General features: G+C 44.1%; 1 protein-coding gene across 4 annotated transcripts in view; it reads left to right on the forward strand.

The window, feature by feature from the left end:
- CLSTN2 (calsyntenin 2) overlaps positions 1-18,711 on the forward strand; it is a 558,864-nt gene that overhangs the window by 183,744 nt on the left and 356,409 nt on the right. Inside the window, exon 1 of one of the 4 annotated variants that reach the window (XM_054073859.1) lies at positions 9,530-9,734. The exons of 2 other annotated variants lie outside the window; for them this stretch is intronic. Coding sequence is in view for 1 of the 2 variants with exons in the window: in XM_054073856.1 (XP_053929831.1) it covers positions 9,655-9,730 (76 nt within the window). In the remaining variant the exon portion in view is untranslated. Of the gene's footprint in view, positions 1-9,529; positions 9,735-18,711 lie in introns of those variants that run through there. One more of the 4 variants, XM_054073856.1, reaches the window with a different exon arrangement.

The raw sequence follows: 18,711 nt of genomic DNA on the forward strand, positions 1-18,711 counted from the left end.
GGGCCTCGCAAACTCATTTTTTTTTAGAAAAACTTGACTGCAGTTCATTTGTTTGGTTTCAGCTGAATTTTGTTGAAGCTGAAATTCAGAGATTCATGTGGATAGCTATGTGGATGCATTGCGGTATTGAATCTCTCTGATGTGATTTTCCCATTATTTATCATCTTTGGAAAGATTGTGTTTCAGTAACAGCTTTTCTGATTTGTTTCCAATCTGTGTTTTCATTCACCTGTGTGTAATGTGGTCGCTCTGTTTAGAACCCAAAATTCACCGTAGTTTCTCTTCTCCACACAAGAGCTCAGTCACTGCAAAGGAAACTGGTCCAGTTAGAACAGCAGAAGTCAGCAACTGTACTACTGCACAATGTGGGGTATGGCTGGAAAAGAGGACCCAAGTAGTCTGACTTCCTGCGATGCACATCTATCCTCTGTGTTGGTCTTTAAAGAAAAAAAAAAAGTCCAGATTGCAATATATTATTTCCTATAATGGGGAGAAAACCCCACAAGTGCTCTGCCAGGTCTCCATTTCCAGGATGCCTAGAGCTCTCTGGGTCTCTGGATGGCACTCTTTACCTGTGTTCCTACTGAAATGAGCAGCTCCTCTAAATATCAGGTCTTGTTAAGTGATCAGCCCAAATGCAAGAGCTCTTGGCACCTCAAATCAAACAAAATTAAATCTAAAATGGTTACCATCAAGAAATTTGCATCAGAAGAAAACAAAACAGATATAGTATAAGATTATATTATTATAATAATCAAGAGAAATCAGACATGGAGAAAAAGGTGGGAAATTATAGAAAATTATCATCAATCAAAACCATGACGATCAACTATTGAAAGGAACTGGTTCAGATTTAGCTTGAGGAGGAAATTTTATATTGACTAAAAAAATCTTTACCTGCATCATCATTTTTTGACGTTCAGTCTGGTGTAGCAAGCTGGAAATGAAACGACAGGGAAGGCAGCAGTTACAGAGATGTTAACAGCCATGAAGCGATTCCAAGCTGTGGCTGCATTTTTGTATTAGAGTATTCTTTTCCCACAAAGGTATGTTTTTTCATTTTGAAGAGTATGACTTGGCAAAGAGACGCTGTGCTTAGCCTTTGACAAAACAAATAGAAGCAAAGTTAGCTTAGAACGACTTATGGTTGTTATAAATGTAATGGGAAAACCTCATAGATTTTAGGCTGATTCAGAGTCTGGCACTTTGCTTGGGACGTGAAGGACATATAAGATGATATACAAGAACTAGAAGAAGGTAGGAACAGCAAGTATTGGTTAATTGAAAAGTTATGTAGAATCATAGAATAGTTTGGGTTGGAAGGGACCTTAAAGATCATCCAGTTCCAACCCCCCTGCCATGGGCAGGGACACCTCCCACTGGCTCAGGCTGCCCAAGGCCCATCCAACCTGGCCTGGAACACCTCCAGGGATGGGGCAGCCACAGCTTCCCTGGGCAACCTGGGCCAGGGCCTCACCACCCTCATCGTGAAGAAATTCTTCCTTATGTCCAGTCTAAATCTGCCCTTCTGCAGTTTATACTCAATATGGAAATATTGAGGGTGAATTACATGAACTAAATGGTCATCTACAAGTTCTAGAACTTTCAGTTTGAGAACTGAAAAAGCTTTCACAAAGGTCATGAGAAACAGACCCTACAGAAATTTTGTTAGGCTGTGTGATGGGAGCTGGCGTGGCCCCATACGGGCCGCTCAGGATGGATAGAAATGCTGTCATTTTTCTCTTCAGTACTGTTAAAAGTTTGTAAAATGAGATTTTTAGTTGAGCTTCAAAAGTCACCTTGGATATTGATTGTTCTACCCCTCTGCCTTTGCCCCTCAAAGAAGCCATATTCACGTCCCTAATGGATTCACAGCTTCCCTATCGTCTATACAAAACTGAAAGGAGAATAGAATGAATTAACATGGGCTATAAACCTAGCAATGGGGTACCAATTTACATCTCTAACTTGACCGTGCTGCTTACAGGATGAATGTCCTGTGCAATGGAACTTAGCAGATGAGTTGGTTTGAAGGCATTTAATATGAGTAAGAAAAAATAAACGCTTTGAACAGTTAAAGAATTTGCGTATTATGCCTCAGTTGATGGCATTTTCTTCCAAAAACTAAGACTACTGTAGTTCTGCTGGCATGTTGATATTTCATTTCCTCTGGATATTTGGAAGTTATCTAAGGTGCTACTATCCAAGGTCAGCAAGCATGAAGCCCATCCCATGCAGAACTGACATGGTGTTCCAGAAGACCATGTTTTTGCCTCTCTGAGCATAGCAAAAAAGGTCACAAAGAAAGGCCCTGGATCAGGGGGCTGTTCATAATCTTATAGAGCATTATGCACTTGTGCTAGGCACTCTACATTAACTTTTCATTTTCTGTTTGATGGAGGCACAGCACAGATGCTGATCCTATCGCCTTTCTAATGGGGTAAGACTACATTATCTCACATGCTGATTTAGGTCCCACAACCCACTGTGCCAGCTTTGATCATCTAGCATCTTACTGGTGGCCAAATAAAAACTGGTTTATTGCTTCTGCAGCTCAACAGCTAATGCGAAATAGGAGAGATAAGGGTTGTTGCATTTTTTAATAGCAGGAATGACATCAAGAACACTCTCACAAAAGAAATGGGAGACACCTAGGTCTTTCGGAATCATGTTTTTATGATTCATTAATTTTTCTGTTGAAGTCTTTCCCAACAATAAATGGGGGGAAAGGCCCAAGGTAAAACACAGCAGCTTACCTGAAAGCAACAGCCAACAGTTTAAATGTAAACATAAGGCTGCATTGCCTGTGCTTTTAGAAGAAGTAATTTATGATGAAAGCAGGTGGGAAGCTTCAGCTGTGGTGATACTGGAGGAGAGGCATTAATTTCTCTATTTGGACAGCTGGAATCCGAAACAGTGCGCTTGGTTGTGGCTCACATCTAGTGGCTTTGATACCATTGAAAAAAGGCATCACAACAAATTCAAAGATAGACTTCACAAAATGAAAAAAAAAATATTTATTCACTGTGTTCCTGGTTTAACTTAGTTGGAATATGTCTTGGCTATAGGCAAAATACTTATTGACTGTTCCATGTGTTACTTTTTAACTTTAACTATATGTTTCCTAATTTAGATCCCATGTCAAGGTTGAAACCCTGAGCTACTTTCATTAAAAATTTGCAAAAGATTTGCTGATTTCCTAGTACTCTGCTGACAGCCTCATTAATGCTGTGAAAAAATACACGAGCTCTGCTTCGGAATTCTAATTTAATTACGTAAAATAATGTCTTAAATGAAAGATCCAAACCAGATAACACAGAAGGATAACAGTACTCTGTAATTCCTCTCGCCACGGAAAACAAAAAGGCAAAAATCTAGCAGGTGTTATCTCATTGGGAAATGTTCAAATAGAGTGAGAATCTTATTTTCATTAAATAGAAAACAGTAAAAGGAAGAAAACAGAGTCAAGCACTATGGATTCCATCAGTAGGTTGCCTGAATAGTGTTGCTTTCTTTATCTTTTTAGAGATTCAGCACACTCTTGGGCTTAAAACCATTGTGTCTGTGAAGAGGGAAGAGTACTATCTCAACTCACATTTGATGGGAAAGTTAGGTAGGTGGTATCTGATCGGCCAGGAAGGAATTTGGTCATTCCAAAGCACATCCAGGAGCACGGCTGTAGTGGGACGTTAGCTCAAACCTGAGTTCTGTCTCCTACCGAATTACCATCTTCATTTTCTGCAAGACACAATCTCATACAGGTGTCCATCAAAAGGCTACTTTGATGTGGTTAAATGAAATTAGCTTGACTTGTAACATGATTTTACATAGTGATCTCTCACTAGAAAAGCCAAGCAAGGTTTGCAATATGTTTAAAACAAGCATTGCTTTTGAAATAACAATTAAAAGCACGTGCCTCTTATGGAGCCCGAAATAAGATTGACGTCTCTTGCAATTTAAGAGCATGACAAAAGCAGTGAGTTTAAAAGCAGAAAGTTTCAGTGTTAAGGCTTCAAATATCTGAGATGAGGAACTAGTTGCACATTTTCCATTATGCAGATTAGAAAATGCAGTGTTATATATACTTTCAGAGTTCCAATCTGCATTCTTAAACAGGAATTACAACACTGTACACAAATTACTAGGGACAGTGCAATATGCTGGTTGCAGTGTTCATTTCCAACATGAGCTTCTTGGCTTCGGTGGGTTCTTAATGCTGTTTAAACAAATACTGTTCATTCCCTACCTTCCATATGATTCTTTCTGCTGCAAAAGAGCCTTTTGTTTGAAAAACTTCCCAATGATTACAGAACGAATTTATTTATTATTCAGGTGGTTCATTTATTAAGAATAAATAATTGAAGTATATTTTCTTTTGTTTAATTAACACATTAGCAGTTGCAGCATATAGGGAAAGCAATGCTTATGTTTATAGTCGTTGCTCAGGCCGTTTGTTCTGTTCGGCTTGACGGGCACTCTACTTACTTATTAAAAGCTCCTGACCTGAGTAAGTCCCTAGAGAGATGCTTGCACACTTCTAGAGAGGCAGCGCAACCTCGGGTAGCGGTAGAAAAGCGCTCCATCATTCTGTTCGGGGCCTCCAATGTTCAAGGCGAGTTTAAACCCACAGAGCGAAAGAGCGAATCCTCAGGAAGGCTCCAGGCCTCCTTCAGACTTGTAAAGAAGCATAAATTCCATCAGTGTCAGTGCTGCTGCGTGTGGTGCACAGAAAACCCCCTACTTTATAGGACCTGCAAAAACAATTTTTACTTTCATTCTGCTGAAATAGTGGATACTTATTTCTCCACTTAATTGCAATACCAGACTTTTATGTATCATATTAAAATGCATGCTCCATAATGCTGTCTTTTAAAACTATTTTCTTCTTTAAAATGACGTACACGCTCCTCTCCCCTTTCTTTTCCCAGCAGGGAAAGATATTGCCATTTTCTTTGTTAATACATAAACACTTTCTAGATGTAATAACATCTAGATTCCCATGGTATATTTATTTATTAACTATATATTAAGTTGAACATTGTATGAATCATGGCTTTAGGCACACAGTCAGATGATGTACATCCTGGTTTGGTGTTATAGAGCAGTGTCCTAAAATAAAGCAATAAGGAACATCAAACATTAGACCTTGATCCAATACCGAATGCTACACTGGGGTTTGCTATAGGATCTGAATGGTATACAGGAATCTTTTATATAGATGACAGAGTGACTTTTCTAACATTGAAAAAGAATATTCTTTCATGATTTTCTTTATTTTTGATGCTTGTTTTTTAATTAATGGAGTCTAATACCCTTAACAGTAGCGTAATACCAATTTGTCCCTGAAAATTAGTTAAATCAGGTTAAAGATGTCCCTGCACCTGCAGGGGGTTTGGGCTGCGTGACCTGTAAAGGTCTCGTCCAACCCAAAGCCTTCTATGATTCAATTAGTACTGCTAAGCTCTCTCTTCTTTATTACTTAAAAACCCTCATATTCACCAGGATGTTGTTAACTTCCATTCAGAAAGTAGGATCATCACGATAGTTAAAGCTCCCAGTTAAATATCCTGATAATCATGAGGTAGTTCTGACCGTGACCTTGGCGCTACCCCAATTTCTTCAGCAAAATGCCTGTCAGGGTTAAATCCCCTCCTCCAGCAGTATCTTGAATCCACGCTGGGAAATTATGATAAAAATAATCTTTACATCTCCAGACTCAAATGGATCTTTCTGATTGACTGCCTCTGATGCCAGGTCCACGTCAATAACTCTTAGTAAATGCATGGCTGTGACCTTTTCCCCCTTGTCTCGGAATTTCTATTTTACAAGACCAATAAACCACGTCAGAACAAAGCGGTGGTTCTAGACATGTGAATGGATGGATCTCAGGTCAGAGGTAATCCTTCAGCAGTGTCCTGTTTGGTATTAAATAATACATTTCCTTACAGTAGTGGTTCTGTCACAAACATACATGAGCAAAAATGGAAAGATACACTCCTTCAGCTGCACAAAGATCAGACAGAAAGAGTAAAATGAGTAAAGGATTTTTAACTTGCTTCTTAAACCCTGGTAAGGGCTGTAAAAGTTAATGGGCACGCCTGGTTGCAAAGCAGCGTGAAATGTAGGACTTTATGGCAATTCTTTACTTTAAATTGCTGCATAGTGCTACATCATCACTATCTTTTGTAAATCTTTCTACCCATCGATGTCCATCGAGGCACCACCAGGAGACTGTATAACACTCAGGCCGTCATGTCAATGAGCAAATACAATCGGGTAAAAAGGAGAACAGTTTTTGATTAAGGTACCAGAGCTGAAATTAGTTTTTGATTCAGACACCAATATAATGTTATCTATTGGTGAAGTCTTCTCATCTTTTGTACTTCAGCTCCCTGCCTGTGCAACGGGCTAACATTGGTCCCTTCTCATTGCTGCTATCTGTCTTATTTATTTGGACCTTAAGTTGGCTGAGAAGAGAGATGCATCTTCTGTACAGCTTCTACCTTGCCTTCTACATACCACCAACAAATCAGTTGTATTATGGGTTGTTAACAATAGGTTAATACTTTAAAAGCAATATTTTCCAATGTTGGCTTCCTCAAATTCTTGCTAGTTCACTGTATGAAACTCCCCTCCTCTGAACTACGTTGCTGTGTCTATGTGTGCGCTGTTTCAGTGTGTTAGTCCACAGGTCACGGCCGTAACCTTCCAGAAAGTGGGATGTTGCATTATGGAGTTGTGGTGCTGCTTGCACCAGAAATGAACAAACTAGTGTTCTCTAGATTTTACGGTTCCTTCTGTGCCGTTGCCAGTCTGCCTGCTATATATGAGGATAATTTTGGCCAGGCCCACATGGATTTACCCCGTAATTCCCATTCGTGTTGATACTTGAACCCATCTGCGCTATATGAGGAAAAAAATTTCACCGAAAGGGTTGTCGGGCACTCGCAGAGGCTGCCGTCCCTCGAGTCACGGAGGAGTCGCCGTCCCTCGAGGGGTATAAAAGACGGGGAGACAAGGTGCTCAAGGATAAGGTTTAGTGGCAGATAGGAATGGTTGGACTCAATGATCTAAGAGGTCTTTTCCAACTTAGCGATTCCATGGTTCTATATTTAATATTTGCCTCCCGGTGGTGGATTCTTGGGCACCCGGCACAGCAGAGAACCTTTAAAAAACCTGAGCTGCAGGGTGTGGAGCTGCTTTCACAGTACAGGTAGTGGGGTCTCCCAGCGGGGTGCCAGCAGGCGTGGCCAAGCCTTGTGTCACACACTGAAAGAACTTCTGAGCTGTTTGCAGGACACTCTTATTTGTGCATATGTACCAAGCATTGTTTTGGAATATTTAACACTTTGCGGATGGAAGACTTTCCTCCAGACTTCTCCTAACTTTTCTTGATGCCTGTTCTATTCCGGCTCACAATAGAGATTGCAGGAAAGCAGATTCCGTAACTAATTAGACAAGCAACCAGAAAGAGCCTGAGCCTACGGCCTCAAGTTGCACCAAGGCAGGCTCAGATTGGCCATTAGGAAAAATTTCTTCACAGGAAGAGTTATGAAGCACTGAAAGAGGTGCCCAGGGAAGTGGTGGAGTCACCATCCCTGGACGTGTTTGAAAGACAGGTAGATGAAGTGCTTAGGGATATGGTTTAGTAGTGGACAGGTATGGCTGGACTCGATATCAAGAGTCTTTTCCAACCTACTGATTCTGAGAAGTTTGTCCCAGCCAGTATAACTGGAAAAATTTTTGTCTGAATGAAGTGGAACAGTAACTGCGTATTGCCAGCCTCCTTCTCCAGCAGATAAAGTGTTGCATCTTAGGTTTGGAAAAGGGCTTGGGTCCTTCTCTCTGAGTCCCGTCTCACTTCTTCTGTGTGTGTGGCCAGAAGGAGGAGGAAATCTTGCATTCCATCTACTTGAAGCAATTGCTTGATGAATCATGTTTCTAGTAATACAGCGGTACATAATGGAAGGGAATAAAGGTAAAGAACCAAACCCAAAAGATTTTACCCAATCAAGTGTTACAGCGGGTTATGAAGGAAAGGAGCCCGGTTTTGCTCTTTGGTGCCCCTTGTTCAGCTAACACCCCTGGCGCCTCATTAGAGCAGCCTGAGCTTGCTCTCTGTCACACTGACAGCCCTCACGAAGTCAAGGGAATAACAAACACACGTTAGAGTTGCGATTCTGTTGCGAGTACTCGCTTTCCAGAGTTCGGTGGCTTCAATGAGTAATTTATGGGACAGAGCACAAACGAGACAACCGTTGAGGCAAGGAGGAAACTTGCAGGGCAGAAGCTTCCCTGCAATAATTCCTTGTAGGTCTCACAGCTTGTAAGTGGATATCTCACAGCTAGTATATGCTGCACTCTTACAGCGAGCATCCTCACAGTCTCCTGGGCGTTCCTTCCAGCTTATCTCAGACCTCTGCAATTCTGAATCCCAGTCTCTCCCAGGCATAGTTTCTGAGACCCCATCACAGAGCTTTCCTTGCCCTCCCAGCCCAATCCCACCTCTCTCCTGCACCGTTCCAAGCCTTGCCAGTGCAGCCTCCCTCTCTAAAGGCTGAAGTCTTGTCCATTTCTCCATCAAAACCTTTGCAATTTGTCCTCTTGGTTTCATAGTCTCTCCCTTCTCTTCCCAAGCTTTCTTCCCACTTCAGTTTTCCAAGGTCTCTTATTTCTCCTCCAAAATTTCTGAGCTGTTCCTTTCTTCCCGCCCCAAAGCCCCCTATTCCCCCTCTCTGTTCCACCTCTCTCTTGCCCACCCTTTCTCCAACCTTCACCCCCACCTCCCCGTGACCCTCTGAGGTTACCAGTTCCCCCCTCCCCACCCTCAGCTGCGGCTGCTCCCGGGGCCGTCCTGCTTTGCCCCCCACGATCCCCACCCGAGTCCCCCGCACCCCCGGGATCCCTGCACCCCGCCCGGAGCCCCCATGATCTCGCACCCTCCGGCATCCCTGCCCGGAGCCCCTCACATCCCAGCACACCCCGTGATCCCTGCACCCCGCCCGGAGCGCCCTGCATCCCTGGGAACCCTGCCCGGAGCCCCCCTGCACCCCCTGGGATCCCCGCACCCCACCCGGAGCCCCCCGCATCCCTGGGATCCTTGCATCTCACCTGGGCCTCCTGCATCCCCGCACCCCCCGGCATCCCTGCACCCCACATCCGCCGGGATTCCTGCATCCCACCCAGGGCCCCCCGCCTCCCTGCACCCCCCGGCATCCCTGCACCCCACATCCCCTGGGATCCCTGCATCCCACCAGCCCCCCCCCCCCCCCCCCCCCCCCCCCGCATCCCTGCACCCCGCATCCTTGGGATCCCTGCATCCCACCCGGGCCCCGCCGCATCCCCCGGATCCCTGCATCCCACCCGGAGCCCCCCGCATCCCCGCATCCCCCGGGATCCCTGCATCCCACCCAGGGCCCCCCGCATCCCCGCACCCCCCGGGCTGGCTGCCCCCGCCCCCCGGGCTGGCTGCCCCGCGTCCCTGCCCCTCGCAGCCCCCCCTCCCCGTGACGTGGCCGCGGTCCCGGGGCGGGCGCGGAGCCGCCCCGGCGCTGGCAGCGCGCTGCTGGCGGAGCGGCGCATCGGCTCGGCTCGGCTCGGCTCGGCTCGGGGTCCGCGCTCAGCGCCGGGAACCGCGTGTGGCGCCCGGCGGGGATGCGGCGGGGCCGCTGCTGGGGGGCGGCGGCGCGGCTGCTGCTGCTGGCGCTGGGCAGCCTGCTCGCCGCCAAAGGCAGGTACCGCGCACCGGGACCGCGGGGACGGGGGCGCCGCCGGGGGCTCAGCCCGGCACCGGGGGGCTCAGAATGGAGCTGCGGAGCTCAGCGTGGAGCGGGGGCTCAGCCCAGGACCGGGGGGCTCAGCACGGAGCCGGGAGCTCAGCCTGGAGCCGGGGGTCATCTCCAGCACGGGGGCTCAGCCCAGCACAGAGGGGTTCAATCTAGGGGGGGGGGGGCTCAGGATGGAGCTGCGGAGCTCAGCCCGGAGCTGGGGGTCACCGACACCGCGGGGGGCTCAGCCCGGAGCTGAGGGGCACAGAGCGGAGCCGGGGGTCACCGACACCGCGAGGCTCAGCCCGGAGCCGGAGGGAGGGTTCAGCCCGGGCCCGGGGGCGCAGCCCGGAGCCGGGGGTCCCCGGGGGTGCGCTCGCAGAGGGGGGTGCGCTCGCAGAGGGGGTGCCCGGGGCGCGGGCTGAGCGCCGCGGCTGCTCGGGGCACAGCGGGAGCGGCCGCCCGCGCCCGGCCCGAGGGTTGGGGGTCTCCCCGCTTCCAGAGAGGGGCGGAAGGAGGGACACGGCCGCAGCAGGAGGCACCGCTGAAGTTTTCGGCGAGGCTGGGACGTGGGTCCCGCCGAGCATCCCGGCGCCGCCCGGCCGCGCCTCCTTCTCCCCCGGCATCGTTGCCTTCGGCTCTTTCCCCGGTGGGTACCGTTCCTCGCAGCTTGAGGCTCTTTCCAGCCTCAAGTTTGAACAACTTCAGTTTTCAGAACTCCCTCTCTGTGCGTTTTGTGTTTAAAACCAGTTCTGTTCTTTTTTATCAGCCGAGGCTTTACCTTTTATTGTACTTGCGCGCGTGGGAAAGGAGGGAAAACTTCAGTTCTCGTTCGGGATTTGTTTGTTTTCTTAAGAAAAACATCTGCAGAGCCCTAACTTGGGGAGGAGGGCGATGCTCTGCGGCTGCCCTCGCCGTCACTCGCTTTCTTGTCCCCAAACACCTCGAGGTTTGGTGGGAGCCGCATCTCCTGCGCCGGGTGATGCAGCAAATTCCGCCCGACGTGGTGGTGCACGGCGATTTTTCCCCCTCCTGTCTGGTTTCTTATGTATTTTAAGGCGATGCTCTCCTTTCTATGGATCTTTTCTTCAGAGAAGCGCGAGTTTGTGGTTGGTGGGAGATGACTTTGAAATGCTGCAGGTAGTTCAGGCGGCTCGGAGTGGTTTCCTTGCTGGATTCTACTTTGCAATGGCCACTGGAGGGCTGCAAAGAGCATCTTTCGGTAACGGTACCCAAAATTTAGCAGTATTTAGTGTTCAAAAATAGACATTTTAAGGGTTTATTTATATCGATATTTAAGTGCTTTAAGTTTTCACTCATTACTCGGCATCCATTGTTTCTTAGTATTAGCTATCATCAAAGGCTATAATGCAGGATTAATAAATGATCGTATCTTGGCACTGTGTGCAGTTCATATCTGATATACTTCCCTCTGTGGACTCTTCCTTTTTTATCCCCCTACCCGATCAGTAGAGGAAAGAAAAAAGGATTTATTTCAATAAAAATCTGATACTGCTTTGTCTTACCTCTGTGTTTTTCTATAGGACAGACGTTTTAATTTAAAAGGCATTTTGTGGGTATCTTGGTACGGTTCGTTTTGTGTGTGAAGCTTGGTACTGGAACCATAAACTTGACTTTTGGCTTGAAGGTGGATGCTTTCTGGTTGGAGATGCAGGATGTGGTGTGTACAAAGCTCTTCTGGTGCTTAAAGCACCCTGTTGCAGAGAGCAGCAAAGGCAATCTAAGATAATGATTTCAAATCTCATCCCATCTCATCTACTTGGATGTGTTCTGCTGCTTCTCATTTTAAAACCCAAACCAACCCTCACTCCTTTCTCCACACTTTTTTGAAGATGAAGGGTTACAGAAACAATCCTGGTTTTCAACATTCACTCAGTAGAATACAACAATTTGTTTCAAAAATATATCTCCAGGCTGCAAAAATTGCAGCCGATCCTCCATAGATAGGAAACAAACCAAGAATCTCTAAAATGGAAAAACAAATCTAAGAGTTAATGCAGGAATATTTAGTAGATGGTCCGTTACAGAACTTAATCTATGCATTAAACATTCATCTGCAGTTTGTGGCTTTTTTAGCTTTCTGGCAGGCTGTTGACCCTGGGATCTTTATCACAGGTTCCAATGAAATCACTGTTTTGGACAGAAAAATGGTTTCTTTAAAGTATTTTCAGACAGCTTTATTCGATAAGACAGAGAGGTACGCTTGCTGGATTATTGGAAATGCATTAATGATGTCTGGAAATTGTGCGGACAGTCTCTTGTGGTCTTCAGTTATGTAAAATAGAATATGCTGAAGGGTAAGGTGGATTTTTTTTCCCAGCACATTCAGAATCTGTGGGTGCATGTGGTCAAAGGCAGGGAGAAATGCTACCTGCAGCATTTCACTGTCTGTCTCTCCACAAATCTATGCATAAGGCTGATCTCTTAAATTATTTATTATCTTATGGTACCATTAACTATTAAACTACTCGGTGAAGTCCTCAGAAGGCTTCTATATCCAAATTCCTTGTGAGACCCAATTAGTCGGCCTTTCCAGTTTGACCGTATCTGAACTTCATCAGCAACGTAAACATTTTAATCTTAATTTTTAAGTACAGCTGAAAGCATCTCAATGATCTGCATAAGTAGGAATATTTGAGTCCAATTAAATTAATTATATGGGCAAAACTTGAAGTCTTAGTTACTCAGGACCTTTCCAAATCAAGGGAACATTCAGTCCCACTTGGCAAATCTATTATATGAATACATCTGATATGACTATCAGCAGTAGAAAAACAACTAAGCAAGGAGACGGAGCCAGCAGATTCTGCTTAAAAGAAAGATTAACGCTTGGACGGAAGAAAGGAAAGGAAAATATTTGAGAACGTGCTAGACTGGTCCCAGTGTCTGGATTTTTCTGCATAACACTTTGGGTTACTTGAAAATCTTTTACACAGTGAATAGCATTGAAATATTTTCTGTATCGGTTCAAAGGAGAGGTAAAAAAATAGGGACCTTCTTTTCATCCTCATCCGAAATCTATGAGAAGTAATGTTTGGCCCACTGATTAGGTCAGAAGATGAGGATGAAGCAGCCTTGCTTTCTGTTGCTGGTGCTTTCTGCAGGTCACCAAGAAACTGTGGAAAAGACATGTAAATGGTTTCATTTCCTTTTTCTCATAAATAAATAGGGATAGGAATGGTCCTTTACAGCAGTTCTCCTTTTTTTTTTTTTTTTAAGTGTTTTGATTGAAAAGCAATTAATGAAAACTAGCTCTTCTGTCTCATAGGATAAAAGATTAAACCGATTATGAAGTCTGAATGTCAATACAATGAAATGATTCACAGGTCTCAAAGGACAAAAATTGGAGTATTTGATAACTGCTTTAGCATTCGGATATTTCAGCATAGAAGACTGACAACTCTATTTAAGTTATCATTACAAAGGTAGAGAGTGTTTGCCAGCCACAATGGTATTGTTACCAAGTTTAATTGCGTTATTTGGAAGGCCACCAATACCGAGAACCTAAGAGCTTCAGAGCTTTCAAAGCATAGTTCAGTTGTAAGAAAAGTGTGTGCCGCTTACAGAACACCCTGGAAAGCGCGTATTGACACCAGCATGAAATGGGAGAGCAGCGTGGAGTCAGTTTGGTTGCTTTTTCTCCTTGAAGTGACATCCCTCAGCGTTTGAAGGAGGTGTCTGTATCTGGAGAGACCTCAATGCCAAACTGCACAGGTAAAAGTGGCCTCAGGTTTCTTTTTCCACCATTTAAAGATTTGGAGAAGCGCGTGAATGCCAATGAGAAGCTCTTGGAGGCACTGTCACCTTGTTTTGATTATTGACTGTTTCACTGGAAAAAATGTATGGAGGATCCAGACTCCTGTGCATCCTTCAGGCATTAAAAGGCAGGGTGCAAACTGCTATTTTTTTACAATTACTGCTTGGTGTGTTATGAAACAGATGTTATTCCTAGGGCTCCTGAAGATAAAGTTTCACGAGGATGCTATTTGATATCCGATAAAGATGTTAGAAGGTAAATTTTCTCATAGGCTTCTTGTGCATCGGGTTTTCTGTCAGATTGACAGGACGTTTTTGGGAAAGTAATTTCAAGGTCCAATTCCAGCTTCACACCAGCTTCCTCTCCTTCCCTTGTGCCTATGTTCTTGACCTCCTCTTAGCCCTCATTTTGACTTAGTCTCCACGAAGTGATTTGTTTCCTTTTCTTTTATTTCCGAGAAGGTTGTATTGGAAGGCGGCAGATAGCTTGCCTGGCCCCTATAGAGTGTCTGAATGGTGTAGCTAGCACTTCATTTAGCAGAGAGATCTTCCCTACTGTGAAATAAGTACTGAGGAAATGGAAGATAAAATGCTTTGTTTCTATAGCAAGCTAATTGCTATGTCAAGTGGAGTTCCCTGTTGTCCATAGTCTGTTTTTGCAAATATGGCAATTAATCAAGTCCTGATATTTGAGACATGTTTGATGTTACTTAATGTGTAAGAATAATTTTAATAAGACAAATTTAAAACCCAGTAGCAGTGAGGTTTGGCCAGGCTCAGAATTAGTCTGCTTGTTTGTGGAGAGGACCATAAACTAAGCGTAGCTCTTCTCAGAGATGCTCTTCCTCCTCTGTTAGCCTTAAAAAAGAGCAGTCCAAGAATAACGGGTAGGAGGTGCAGACAAAGGGGTCATTGATCATTTGGATTCATTTGAGCACAATGAATGTCCTCGAAGGGCAATTTCTCAGTCTCTCAAATGTCTTAACCCTTTTGATTTTATAAACAAAAATTAACTGAAAAATAAATGATCTTCAACCAATTCACAATCAATTTTAACAGGATTCTTTAGAGGATGGTAGCAGAGTTGGAAGATAGATTCTTTATTCGAGATTCATCTGGAGAAAAATCTTTGTGCTTGGATGTTGCACTTGATGTAGAACCTGGGCCACATGGAGAGGATGCCAAGAGAGAGCAGCGAGATTGTAAGTCTAGAAAAAGTGACTTGATTTGCTGAGGTTTTGAGGTCAGGTGAAGGAAAAATAGTCGAGGAGCATGCAAACAGCTCTCAGGAATGTAAAAAGCTTTTGCAAAGCAGAAGAGAAAACGATCTTCTCCATGCTCTCTCTGTGTAGGGCATAAAGTAAAGAGCAGGAGGAAAGATTCAGAGCAGACTTTAGGAAAAGCTGCTCTTATAATATACTACCACCTTTAACTGGAGAGCTGTAAGAACTGTTTGGAACAATATGAGCACCTGCAGTGTACCAGATCTTTTGGCATGGAGGCGAATGGATACAATGACCTCCTAAGGTTATCCCAGAACCTGAGTCTCAAACTGCCCATAAAACATTTGGTAGTGGAGAAAGAAAAGAGTTGGAGGCAATATGGACATTTAATAAAATGTTTTATCACCTGAGATGCCTCTTCAGGCACCTTGTACCATTCCTTGGCTGCTCTGCAGATGCCGACTGCAGACTCGCAGCCCTCCTTCGCTGGCATTTGCTGCGGCTGTCCCTCCTGGGGGTACTCGCGCACTTCTTAATGTGTTCTTCTACGTAAACTCCTTCTGTCTGCAAAAGGCACAGTGTTTGACAACTGTGTGAAGTAGTAGCTCCTCCTCTGCTGTTCTCTGGAGCAGTCCACCGAATCACGATCTAGCTGTAGGTGCTAGAATCAGTCGTATAGGCTGTTCATGTCTTTGATACCAAACGATTACAGGGGAAGCTGTAGGGAAATGATTGTACATCTTCATGAAAGGAAAAAAAAAATTCCAGTGTGTGCATAACGTGCAAAGGCACAACCTCTTGTTGTAGTGGTCTTACGCAACCTACCGCTGGAAGCTGGGAGAATATCCGGAGTGATATTGTATGTGGTTTTTAATTTGCCAAAGGCAGTTGGCTGTTGTGGTCAAAGATGGGGTAGTAGCGTGGGCTATCCTGTTCTCCTACAGGTGCCTCTTCCTGTGGGCTTTGCCAGACCGCCGGGTCAGTGGGGGTGTGTGTGGTGTGACTGATGAAATGGGCTGACTTGCTGAGCACAAGTTGTGGTGTTTTGCTCTTGGTTTTATGTTGAATTTGAAAGAACGCCCTGGCTTATTTGAGACTTGGCACACTTTTAGAATGTCCACAAATGCCGGTTTTAAGTACAAGCCCATATTAAATACTCTATGTGTCTCTTTAATAATTGCAGCTGAGGCAGACAAGAGAGTGACTGGGAGTCTGGAATCCAGAATCCGAGTCTGTTAAACTTCAGAATTAGGGAACAGGTGAGCCCTGTTGACAGATTGAGAAGTGTGAGTCAGAGTAATAAGAGTAAAAAAAAGAGGACGGTTTGGAAAGAACTAGGGGTGGGAGAAAAAGCCTAATGTCAAACCTGGGGAAGGCACTTGTTATATCAAAAAGACAATATTCTCAGACTAAAGTTTGAGGTTTGATCCCATTAGAATTTTATCTATTATTGTAAGTATGCTGTGATTATTTAAAAATAGAAAAGTTGTCATCATTTGGAAAGGGTGTTTATGGAAATAAGTTATGAGGAATTTTGGAAGAGACTGGTGGTGTGATTTGAAGAGTTGTTAAATCTGTCACCATGCACAGAGGCAGAGTTCCTTGTCTGTCACTTTACAATGTAATGCATAAAGTGCTTTCTGCAGCATCATAGGCTTTCCTGTGCTGCAGGTTACTTGCAGAACAGCAGAATGGGATACCTGGTGGTATTCAGAAAACAAAGGTGTATGAAAGCATGTCGTTGTGTAAGCTCTGTATTTATTTTAAACAGACTTAATTTTGTATATGTACACGTGTGCCTACGTTCTTAACTGCGGGCTATAAGAAATGATCAAATCTGGAAGAAAACATTGCAAGTCATTTTGTGTTCCACATCTCACGAGCTTCTAGTGTAAGGCTGGAGTGTGCTAAAGTCCTTGAATGGTTTGTGCGGACTTGCTGAGTATGCTTCGATATCATTTCTTCAGAGCAAACCCTGCTGCTGGTAGAAAGAAAGTAAGCCTTCATTTCCATGTTGTTTACATCTTCTTCAGCTCTGTCCGTGTAATCTGGTGGCTTCTGCGTGGCTGCGAAGCTGTAGAGTGAGAACTCCTGGTTTGAGTTTGGTTTTACGTTAATAGGGGTGTTTTGGTGTGCTAACAACTACACTCGGTTGGAGAGAAGGGTGCACGTCTCTCTGCAGGGGCTTTGAGCAGACATCTCCAGGGTCCTCGTGAACCTTCAGCGCTTTGGTTCCTTTTATGAACTGCAAATTTACCGCATAGACCAGATTAATGAGGGGGATTGAAATATTTAAAGTGTTTATGTGTAGATTCCTAAAGTGTACTTTAGGAGAATTCATTCTAAATGTGTGTATTCCAATAAAAACGAATGTGATGACTGCTTATAGCTGCTGAGTAAGAGAGTGAGTTATGGAGTTGTTAAAACCTGAGTATAGTACAGCATCAAAAATACAAGCAGCTTCTTGATAAAATCAGCATAAACGCTGTAGTCAGAAGCGGCATTGGTTAATTTGACATTTGTTGTTCTCAAGAAATAACATTTAAAAAAAGTAAGTTTGATGTTTAAAACACATTGAATCTAAATGGGATTTATCCCCCCAATCCCTGAAATCCTACTTAACATGGGAGATGGATGATTCTTAAAACCTGTCCTTTAAGAAATTGCTGGGGTTTGTGTAACAGTATTTTAAGTTCTGTTGCTTAGTGGTGAAATATCCCTGCTTTTGGGTTTTTGGCATCGTTAGGGTCTGTATGAGATGCTCAAGCTTAGCAGCAATGAAACAGACTGAAAACCAGTCCATTATTTTTGGCCTTTATGGGGCTGAGTATCCTCAAGATCATTGGGCCGCAGTGCCAGCTGACCAATACATCACTTGGAACGGCTGCGCTATGAAAGAGGATTTTGCCTGTTGTCTAAAAGCAGTGTTTGAAATTGGATATGGAAGCATATATGCTGAATTGCAATTCATTTTAATGTGACTCCTCTCTGTATTGATTGTAAAGATGGTTCTGCATGGAATTGCAGTTTCCTAGCAGTTATTGCTGTTATTTAGATGTTTGGTCCTTGTAGGTGAAATCTTGACCCTGGTTAAATCAATGTGAGATTTGTGGCGCATGGCAGGGGAATCAAGGTCTCCTCCTTTGTGTGTTTTAGTATAAATGTAAACAGTTCTTTCCAAGCTTTTAATGTTCTGCTAATAGTTCCCTTTAGCCAAACAGGAGGAATGTTTGATTTCATTCCTTTCACTTCATGGCTTCCTATGGTATAACTGCTTTCATTGAGTCAACAGAACAATTCTTGGGGTTTTTGTTCTTTTCAAAGTGCTTTTCATTCAACTTAAAACTATTCACTGAAGTGTTTACAAAGATAGCCATCCTGCAGGTTTAAGTGTGGTAATTCTTCCAGGTGTTGACTTTCAGAATATAATGAAGCAGTCTGTGTTTCTTTTGTTTCCTCCCTTGTCTGTCTTTCATCCCATCCCTGTGGTTCCTGTCTGGTACAGGTTGAAGGCGCAGAATACAGTAAAGACTGGTAGTTTCTCAAGATTTCAGTTGTACTCATGTTGTCAAACTGTATTTTGTGTCTGTTTTAAATCAGACTAATCACTTTAAATAGTATATCCTAAACATGGATAGTAATTGTCTGTTTTTCTAATAACAATTATTAAGAATTACATCATATTTGCCTTACTGCTATGTCCCTACCCTTAGGACAGTCAAAATGAAGTGGGACACCATAGTGTTATGATTCATTTGAAGAAAATCTCCATCAAATGTAAATATTCAGATTGTGGTGTTTTCTGATCTGCCGCTCATTTGCTAACAGATCAGAATAAGTAAAAGAGATGAGAAAAACTGGACTCTGCTTGAGGCGGATTTCTTCTTGCTTTCTGACCTGAGCAGATTCTCCTCTCATTGAACTATGGAAATGCTTACGAATAC

The sequence above is a fragment of the Cuculus canorus genome, chromosome 9 (genome assembly GCF_017976375.1).
Source record: "Cuculus canorus isolate bCucCan1 chromosome 9, bCucCan1.pri, whole genome shotgun sequence".
Classification (NCBI taxonomy): domain Eukaryota; kingdom Metazoa; phylum Chordata; class Aves; order Cuculiformes; family Cuculidae; genus Cuculus; species Cuculus canorus.